The sequence below is a fragment of the Gekko japonicus genome, unplaced genomic scaffold (assembly GCF_001447785.1).
Source record: "Gekko japonicus isolate JY-2015 unplaced genomic scaffold, Gekko_japonicus_V1.1 scaffold64, whole genome shotgun sequence".
NCBI lineage: Eukaryota > Metazoa > Chordata > Lepidosauria > Squamata > Gekkonidae > Gekko > Gekko japonicus.
Window position 1 is genome coordinate 1,068,577 of NW_015170277.1, and position 10,260 is coordinate 1,078,836.

A 10,260-nucleotide genomic window follows, 5' to 3' on the forward strand; every position below is an offset into this window, starting at 1 on the left:
CTCTGTCTGCTCTCTCCATCTTCAGGAGCTAGAGGGGCTTAGCGTGACAAAGGACCTGGCTTTCTGTTTTTCATATTGTGACCACTAGAAGACGCTCGAGAGCTCTCCTAAACCTTTCCTTTCCTTTCTACAAACTAGCTGTTTCCTCTTTGAGTGTAACGAAGCTGCCTTCTACTCAATCAGTCTGCTGGTCGCCCTAGCTGCATTTTTTCTGCTCTGCGGTCTTAGGCAGAGAAGGGACTTTCCCAACGCTTGTTACCTGCGGCCCTTTTAATGAGAGGCAGCAGGAACTGAACGGTTTATAGCTTAATCCTGTTTTTCAACCAAGCTGAAGTGCTGTACGGCCATTAAACAGCAACTAAACTCTCCCCATAGTGAGATCTCAGTCCACACCTGGCAGAGGGGCCCTCTTTTCCCTCTAGCCTTGGCAGTGGCAGGTTGGTATTACATGCGGACAGCCGGGCTAGTACAGGTTTTGTTGTGGGCTTGCATGTCAAGGATTCTGCATATTTCAGCCCGTGCCACTGGGGAGGTTTACACACACACACACTCCTCAGATCACAGTGCGGCCTCTGCCTTGATTTTTTACTTCAGCCCTGCGTGCAGCATTTAAGCCGCTTAAGAGCATGCGGAGGACTGCAGCCCAAATGACCTGCAACTGCTGTTGGGACTCTTGGCAGCAACAGTGGGGATGGTGGTATCGAAGCGCGTCTGTACAATAAACCTCTCTATTTTTCCTTCCTTCTCTGACAACAGCTAAAACTAGGCAAAGAAGAGAAGCTGTTTAGGAAAAAGGTACTTCATTGGCACTGTGACTTGTGTGGATTTCTCTCTCTCTCTGCCCTCCCCCCCACCCAGTTATTTGTACTGTCATCGTCAAGATGGAGCATGCTATGAATCGGCATACCTGGGGGGCAGGGAAGGGAATCACAGCTGGTGTCTCTCCTGCTGTTCTCCTACCCCCCTGAAATCCAGTGTTTGGTCCAGCCCCGGTCCCTGGCACACTGAAGTGACACCCATCTTAATGGTTATTGGCCAGGAGAGCCGAATGAAACCTCGAGGTGTAGATGCAGTCTACCTCTGAATCGCAGCTGCCAGGGATAATAGGGAAGCGCTGTTGTCCTCATGCCCAACTTTTGACCCTTCCACAAGCAATTGGCGGATGTCGACAACCCAGTGCTGGAGCGATTTCTGTGGTGCCTGAGCAGGGGCTATCTACACAGAAGTAGTACGGGTGGGATTTTAGCTACATTGAAAAATACTTCCCTGTAGATGGTTTCCCAGCCATGCAGTAAAATGTCAGTGTGGGTGGCCCAGAAACCCCGGGATTCAGCTTGGTCTCCATTACTCATCTTGCATTTTAACCTTCATTGTGGATTGCATGAATGGACATTTTAAGTTTCTGAGCATCTCAGAATTTCAGCCAACTCGAGATACATAATGGTTGTATACCACTTTAATAGCTGTCATCCCCCAGAGAACCCTGGGAGTTGTAGTCTTCTGTTGGAGGTTGCCGCTCTTCTTGAACTAGCACGCTCAGGGTTCTCTGTGGGGAAGGTGTGATTACTCAGTCCGTGTTGTCAGTCCCTAGTGTAATTCCCCGGTCTGTTCCACTGAACCTCCGACATTTCCTTTCCAGCGGCGGTCTTGGAAGGCGGCCGACGACCGAACGGCCCTGGTGAAGCCTCTGCGGTGTTTCAAGCAGGAGCCGGAGGAGGGCCTCCCGGAGGAGCCGCCAAAGAGCAAGGAGAGCGACCAGTCCCGCTCGAGCTCCCCCATGGCTGGGCCCAGCTCAGAGGGGGCGGAGTCTCGCGGCGACAAGAAGAAGTTCAAGATCCGGCGGAAAAACCGCGTTTCCAACGAGCTCAGCAAGGAGCTCAGCAAGGAGCTCAACCAGGAGATCCAAAAGACTGAGAACAGCCTGGCCAACGAGAACCACCAGCCCATTAAGTCGGAGCCGGAGAGCGAGAACGAGGAGCCCAAGCGAGCCCTCTGCCCCGAGCGGCCCCACCGCTTCAGCAAGGGCTTGAACGGGACGCCCCGGGAACCCCGGCACCAGCTCCTGCCCAGCCTGCGCAGCAGCACTCCCCGGATGATCAGCCGGCCTCCCCCCTCCCTGTCGCCACCCAAGTGCATGCAGATGGAGCGCCACGTCATCCGGCCGCCCCCCATCAGCCCCCCGCCGGACTCGCTTCCCCTGGATGACGGGGCCGCCCACGTGATGCAGCGGGAGGTCTGGATGGCCGTCTTCAGCTACCTCAGCCACAGCGAACTGTGCGTCTGCATGAGGGTGTGCAGGACTTGGAACAGATGGTAAGGAGCTGGGGGGGGGGGGGGGGGGGGGGGAGACTGGCGCTCTAGAGAGATGCAACCCCTAAGCAGTGGTTTCAGTGGGACATGCCTAACCCTGAAAATGTTAGCCATAAAATGCAGCGAACTGTGTTATCAGTATTAAGAGAGCGCCTGGTTGGGTCTTGCAAGGAACTTGGTATAATTCCGAGTTAGAAACTTTGCTCTGCCATAAAACCACCTCCTGTTTCTCTTGCAAAGTCCAAGGCTACTTGGCTCATGCTCTGTTCCTCTGGCGATGCAAAGAGAATTTCGGGCTCTTGCAAGCCTTCGCCATCAGCTAGAGAACAGATGAGGCCCAGCTGGCACCAACTTTCTTCTGAATGCGGAATGGGAGACTGTCTCCTCCCTTTCTAGTCCCCAGTGCAGCCGACGTGTCGGTCTCCCCGTGCCATGACGCCTCTGCTTCTCTCCATAGGTGCTGTGATAAGAGACTGTGGACCAAAATAGATCTAAACCATTGTAAATCCATCACCCCCCTTATGCTCAGCGGTATTATTCGGAGGCAGCCGGTCAAACTGGATCTGAGCTGGACAAACATATCCAAAAAGCAGCTGAGCTGGCTCATCAACAGGCTCCCAGGTAGGTGTATGGAAAGGGAACTTGCTGAGTCTTAAGTTGGGCAGACCAGGGGAAGGGTTCGTTCCAGGAAGAACTTGGAGGGGTCAGGGGTGGCCCCATACCTCTTGTGGCCGAGCAAGGCCCCTTGAGCTAACAGCGAGAGCCAAGGACAGCCTGGAGTTTGGCTTCCCAAGTGGTGGAAGGGGACTAGATCTGGGCTTCTGTGGGGTCACAGGTGCCACTTGGGGTGCAGGGGTTTTTCTCCAGCAGCCTAGTGGGGAGAGGGGGGCACAGAGTGGCACTCTTGTGTATCAAGGACTTCATGGCACGCTTGCCTAGAGGAGGAGGAGGATTGGATTTATACCCCACCCTTCACTCAGAGTCTGAGTGGCTTACAGTCTCCTTTTCCTTCCCCCTTCCCACAACAGACACCCTGGGAGGTAGGTGGGGCTGAGAGAGCTCTGACAGAACGGCCCTTGAGAGAACAGCTCTGAAAGAACTTGTGACTGACCCAAGGTCACACCAGCAGCTGCATGTGGAGGAGTGGGGAATCAAACCCGGTTCTCCCAGATTAGAGTCTGCACTTCAAACCACTACACTACAAGAAGGCCGGCCGGCCGGCCGGCCACCATGACCAATGCTCCCTCTAAGCTGTGAAGTCTTGTGAGCAAAAATGCTACTTTGTGAGCTACTGGCACTAAAGCTGTGAGCGAGGGATTTGGCTACCGCATAAATTAAGTTTGCTCTGGAGCCATCCTTCCTGAGCTAAGACAAAAATCTGTGAGCTGGGGGCTAACAAACTATGAGCTAGCTCACACTAACTCAGCTTAGAGGGAACACTGACCATGACTTCCCATCTGGGCACCGGATTCATCTGTACTGCTCATTCATCTTCCTGGCTTCTATGGAGTCCCACATGAGACTGCCCTGCCGCAGGCCCGCCACCAGGAGGAGCTAGTGAGCTCTGAGAGAGAATTTTCTCTCCTCCCAAGAGTGCTCCCCCTCCAATCATCGGCATGAGCTTCCTGCCCAAAGGCACTCTCCCTTCAGTTCTCTTTTTGGGACCACAAAGAGCAGCCGGAGGGGTTGGGGGCACATTCTGCCATGCACACCAGAGTGGCACTCTCTGGCATCAAGGACTTGACTTATGACATGCTTGTCTAGAAGGCTGGCCGGCCCCATCTAGGAGTTGGATTTATTTGTAGCGTGTGTTCGCTCTCGTCGGGCAGAGCAGACCCAGTGTCCAAGAGAACCTTTCCAGGCTCTGGTGATCCCGAGCAAGACTTCTGAGAGGAGGCTCGTAACTCTGTCGTTTAGATTTGCTTTTAAAAGGTCAAAGCAGAAGCAGTCTGGTGCCCACGGTGTTGCCTTCTCGCCCACACAGGTCTGCGGGATCTGGTCCTGGCAGGGTGCTCGTGGATCGCCGTGTCCGCTCTTTGCAGTTCCAGTTGTCCCCTCCTCCGAACTCTGGATGTCCAGTGGGTAGAAGGTTTAAAAGATGCACAAATGAGAGACCTTTTGTCGCCACCAACTGACAACAGGCCAGGTAAAGGTTCAGCTGGCTGCTCTGGGACAGATCCCTCTGCATTTGGGAAATTTAAAGCGCATCCTGCACTCTGGGCTGTTCGTATTTCACACGGATGCTGTCGGGTGCCTGAGCAGCGGTTCCTCTGAATTCCCGGCTTCTTTGTTTTCTGCTTTTAGCGTGAGGTCTTTTCTCTTGGACTGGAAGAAAGGGCAGGGGCTGGGGCCTCTGTGGCACGTGGCATCGACTTTGTATTACTCTGCCTGCCCTGGTGGGCACACGCCTTTCACGCCGTTGCCCTCTGCAAAGCCATCTCAGCACACTCAGTCTTAGCAGGCTGCCCAGGGATAAAAATGTAGATGTTGCAGGAGGGGTGGTTAAGGGGGAAGAAGAGGAGGAGATTGGATTTATACCCCGCCCTTCACTACCCAAAGGAGTCTCAGAGCAGCTTACAAACTCTTTTCCCATCCTCCCCACAAAAGACACCCTGTGAGGTGAGTGGGGCTGAGAGAGCTCTGAGAGAAACGGCTCTTTTTCAAGGACAGCTCTGACCAATGTTCCCTCTAAGCTGTGGAGTCTTGTGAGCAAAAATTCTACTTTGTGAGCTACTGGCATTAAAGTTGTGAGCGAGCGATTTGCCTGCTGCATAAATTAGCTTGCTCTAGAGCCATGTTTCCTGAGCCAAGACAAAAATGTGTGAGCCAGAGGCTAAAAAACTGTGAGCTAGCTCACACTAACTCAGCTTAGAGGGAACAGTGGCTCTGACAGAACTATGGCTTGCCCAAGGTCATCCAGCAGGTGCAAGGTGAGGAGTGGGGAATCAAACCCGGTTCTCCCAGATCAGAGTCCGCGCACTTAACCGCTACACCAAACTGGCTCTCAGACAAGTGGCATGGTTCCTCTTCCACCCCTCCCCCACCTCCACATGCAGGGAGATGGATGGAAGGGTATTCCAGATGAGCACCTCATGCAATGTATTGGGTGGTCTAAGGCTGCGCGGACTGTACAGGGTGTGGAGTTTTGCGGTGGCTTGGAGCCCAGGCACTCCACAGCACCCTCGGCAAGCAGCCCCAGCAAAGCCTTTAAGAGTCCGCATAATTCAGCTAGGAGTGCCCGAGGGGCCTGGGCGCTAAGCTAACGACAGCCTTTTCTCTCTCCCCCCCTCTGCCATTGGGGGCATAGGCCAAATCGACAACCGGAGCAAACTGCGCAACATCGTGGCGCTGCGCCTGTCCGGCTTGGACATCACAGACGCGTCCCTGCGCCTGATCATCCGGCACATGCCGCTGCTGGCCAGGCTCGACCTCAGCTTCTGCAACCACATGACAGATCAGTCCGTCAACCTGCTGACGGCCGTGGGCACCACCACACGGGATTCCCTAACGGAAGTCGTCCTGCAAGGTAGGACTGGTTGTGCCACCTCAGGTCAGCAGAGATCCCACGTGCGAGACGAGGGCCTTTACTGAAACCACAGGCCAGTAGCCTCTCACCCTGTCTGGGAGTCAAACACCTGCAGTGCAACACAGGCCTTAACTTCCAGAAAGGTTTCTTTGGTGGTAGAGCAGTGGGTGCTCCGTCAGCACAGGACTGGTAGGCAGGGGGGGAAGCAGGAGGAGGGAACTTGCATCTCCTTGCCCTGCTGTCCTCCCGAGCTGTGTGAGTTAAGAATTCTTCCCCCCCCCCCCATCTCCACACCCCTCAATAGCTTCTTCCAGGGCAGACGGCCTTCCCTGATGGACCTCTGCAGTTGCATCGGTCAGATGATGCCCAGTGTGTAGTGTACCCGGAAGTAGCGAAAGCCGCCTCTGTGGGTGAGGACATGCTCTCCCAGGAGCCAGCGTAGTGTCATGATGGTTAGAAGAGGACCTAGAAGTCTGGAGTTTAAATCCCCCGACAGCTGTGAGGCTGACTAGGAGACCCTGGGCTTGGTCACATTATCTGCCTAATGCAGGGGTCCCCAACAGGGCGGTGGGTACAGCCATAAAATTGCTGCTGCAGCTGCTGCAGCCTACTTTCAGTCACACATTCTAGATCCTTGTGCTGTGACGGCAGCGGCTACCGAAGCCGCACTTTAAATCAAATCTCCCAATAGCCCATCTGAAGCCTTGCTGGGCAAAAACTCTTCCTACTTTTCTAAACAAATTGGCAGGAACTAGGCCGGGTGTCGGCCGGGGACCCCTGGCATCTTATAGGGGTGGTTTAAATGAGAAAAATGGAGGAGGGAGAAACCCACGCGCCTGATGTCTGGGAGGTAAAAATGCAACATCTGGAGCACTTTTGATTTAATTTGTGACTACGTTGACCTTCCCTTGTTCCCCGACAGACTGCAACCAGGTGACCGGCCAGTGTCTCTCCTATTTCAAGCGCTGTGGCAGCATCTGCCGGATCGACCTGAGGTACTGCAAGCAAGTCAGCAAGGAAGGCTGTGAGCAGTTCATAGCCGAGATGTCGGTCAGCGTTCAGTTTAACCAGGTGGAAGAGAAACTGCTGCAGAAACTGAGTTAGTATTTTTTTTTCCAAGGGCACATTTGTAAATAGTTAAGGGAGAAAAAGGACTCCAGGAGGACAAAGAGGGAATTTTATTTTTGGTTGGAAGATGCCAGCCAGATAAGCCCACGTGTCAAAAGGTGCAAGAGTGGACAGGAACCTGTGGGATTCAAGCCACCTGCAGCTACCGTTTCAGCCTCTTGAGGATTACCTGATGCTTTCTACCCAGGTGGTTTAATTTCCAGTGATGACAGCAAAGGATTGTTCATGCCTGGGTCGAGGAAGGGGTCCCCCCCCCCCCCCCCCCGCCCCCACCGCGGTTTAAGGACCATCACAGCCTGGGAGCGTGTACACTTTAAAAAAATGTTGTGGCAGACACCAGAAGCAGTGTTGATTTTGGTGTCAGCAATGTGGGCCATATCCTGCATTTTTTGCCTTTTGAACACTTTTTGTTACATCCTACATTATGCAGAACTATTTTTGTACAAATTTGTTTAAAAAAATTATTTATGCAAAAGTTTTTGGATGCATTGAAAGTGTTTCTCTTTGATTTTAAGCTGCCAAGTTTTACGGTTGGAGAGTTTACCCTGAACTTCAGAGATATAAATGGCCCGTTGCCAGAGGCTGGGCCTAGTTTATGAAGTAGGGCAATCCTTAAATGGAAAAAAAAAGCATGTTTTACTGGAAGTTTTATATCCTGCTTTGTACAAGCTGGGAACACCCTAAGCATGTTGTTGGGGGAAAGGCAGTGTTAAATGCCCAGTCCAAGAAAAGAATGCATTGCCACGTTGTATTTGTATAGAATTCACCTCTCAGTTTTGGGACTTCCAACTAGAGCTTTTGCACAGGGGAAGGTTTTTGAGGTCAGCATGGGGGTGCTCAGAGGGGTATGTAAATGCAAATATACCACAAGCAAGCAGTTTTGGTTTTTTATGTTCTGGTTTGAAAGTACAAGTTGAATTCTTCCTCCCCCAAACAGTTGAAGGATGGGTAATCCTTGGTTGTAAAAAAATCCAGCCTACGTAAGTGCCATTGTTGTCAAGTGGTGTTTTTCTCCCATAGACCAGCCTTCCTGACAGTTTTACCTCTGTTGAATTTGTATAAATGATTGTACAAAAAACCAAGAGCATCAACTGTTGGATTTTTATTCCGCTATGCGTGGAAGTGTCTTTACTTCCTGAAGGGCTGCATCTGGGGAGAAGTGAGGGCAGCATGCCACCGGCCTCCTTCCTGATGGGGGTCAAACAGCTGTAGCTGCTGGGGTCACTAGCAGGAATTGCCTCCGGCTCGTAGGGTGCCGTGGTTAGAGTGTCAAACTTGCACCTGGCATCTCAGGTTTAAATTCCCACGGTCATGGAAACTTGCTGGGGTGGTCCTTGGGCCAGTCACATACTGCCCAACCTCCTCACAGGGCTGCTGAGGGGATAGAAATGGAGTAAAGCAGGCTGATCTAAGCCTCTCGGGGGGTGGGGGAATGACAAATGATGTACATAAAATTAGCTGCCTTTTAGCCCAGTGCCTCTGGTTGCTGACCTCAGTCTAGACTAGACTGCCTTGCTACTTGTAGCCATAAATGGAACCTGCCAGCAGAGGCTGTACTAGGACCACACAGTCACAAACCCAACTCACACCCCCTGCTGAGTACAACCAGGTTTTCAGAGCTGCAGCTTTACTACCAGGCAGCATCAGTGTTGGGCTGCATACAGGCTTCCAGAGGAGTAAAGAAAAGCAGGTTGCTTACCAGTAACTGGTGATCTTCGAGTGGTCATCTGTGCATTCACACCCATAGGATCTAGTGCACACGCACTGGATCGATCGGTGCTGTAGCAAGCTCTTTTAACAATTTTCACGCCCAGTCCCTCGGGCATGCGCAGGAACCCCACCGTGCATGCCCAGAGGAGTGGGTGCGGAAATCCCGCCAGTTCCTTCAAACCGCTGCAAATCAACCCCTATTAAAATTGTAGAAGCTGACAGCAGCGGGGAAGGAGGGCGGGTGGTGTGAATGCACAGACGACCACTCGAAGATCACCAGTTACAGGTAAGCAACCTGCTTATCTTCGACGTGGTCTCTGTGCTTCACAGCCATGGGAGATTAGCGAGCAGTAGCCTACCTGGAGGAGGGTGCTGGCAGGTCTTTTACTGCGTAGCAGAAGACAGAATGTGACGTCCCATGTTAGTATTGGTGTTTGTACGGACGTCTAGGGCGTAGTGCCTGATGAAGGTGTTAGGCGTGGCCCAGGTAGTGGCTTTGCAAATGTCCGTTATTGGCCCTCCTTGGAGGAAGGCAGTGGAAGTAGCGACAGCCCTGGTAGAGTGACCCCTGATAGGGCCAGGTAATGGCTGTTTGGCGAGTAGGTAACATAGATGGATTAGACCTACAATCCACTTTGACAGGCGCTGGGCCGTGATGCGAGTACCCAGACGTGCCGGAGCATACGAGACAAAAAGATGTGAGTCCCGTCTAGTTGGGTGTGTTCTATTGAGATAGAACAGAAGAGCCCGCTTCACGTCCAAGGTTTGTAATAATTCGTCCTCCGCTGATGTTGGATTTGGAAAGAAGTCAGGGAGGAAGACCTCCGCCTGCAGGTGGAACTCTGACACCACCTTTGGCAGGAAGGAGATGTCCAGGACGAGGCGGACTCCGTTTGGCAGAAACAATAGGTAAGGTGTATCGTGCCGGAAAGCCAATATTTCTCCAACTCGCCTTGCCGATGTGATAGCAATTAAAAAGGCCGTTTTCCATATGAGGAGTTTGAGGTCACATGTCGCAAGCAGCTCAAAGGGCTTCCTCGTGAGCTGGCGGAGAACTAGAGGAAGGTCCCAGGGAATGACTGGAGTTTTGACAGGAGGGTAGAGGTGTAACAAACCTTTTAAAAATCGTTTCGAAATTGGATGTGAAAACAAAGTACATCCGTCAACTGGAACATGGTAGGCCGAGAGGGCGGCCAAATAAACTCTCAACGATGAATGGGAAAGTCCCGAGTCAGCTAAGGAGAGGAGGAATCGGAAAACTCTTTCGAGACCCACTGAAGTGGCTCGAGGGGTGTAATCACCTAGGGAAGAACAGAACCTTCTCCACTTATAATTGTAGGACCTCCGTGTAGTAGGCTTCCTGGAATTCAAAAGGACGTTCACTACTCGGGAGGAGAAGTCGGTGATGTTATCTGCCATGCCGTCAGTTTCAACTGTGGTATGTCGTGATGTAGGACGGGGGAGTCTGAGAGAAGGAGGAGGTCCTGAGCCAGAGAGAACTGATGGTATATCCCCTGTGATAACTCCAGGTCCATTGAAAACCAAGGTTGTCTCGGCCACCATGGGGTTATTAAGATACAGTCCGC

The 10,260-nt window shown here is 52.4% G+C and overlaps 1 protein-coding gene across 3 annotated transcripts in view; it reads left to right on the top strand.

The window, feature by feature from the left end:
• LOC107115913 (lysine-specific demethylase 2B-like) overlaps nt 1–7,231 on the top strand; it is a 64,843-nt gene extending 57,612 nt beyond the window's left edge. For 2 of the 3 annotated variants that reach the window (XM_015417708.1, XM_015417710.1), the window contains 6 exons: nt 757–795; nt 1,640–2,313; nt 2,768–2,931; nt 4,295–4,456; nt 5,618–5,836; nt 6,759–7,231. In XM_015417708.1, coding sequence (XP_015273194.1) covers nt 757–795; nt 1,640–2,313; nt 2,768–2,931; nt 4,295–4,456; nt 5,618–5,836; nt 6,759–6,940 — 1,440 coding nt within the window. In that variant the 3' untranslated portion in view covers nt 6,941–7,231. The remainder of the gene's footprint in view (nt 1–756; nt 796–1,639; nt 2,314–2,767; nt 2,932–4,294; nt 4,457–5,617; nt 5,837–6,758) is intronic. The other variant, XM_015417707.1, reaches the window with a different exon arrangement.
• The last annotated feature ends 3,029 nt before the right edge of the window (nt 7,232–10,260 follow it).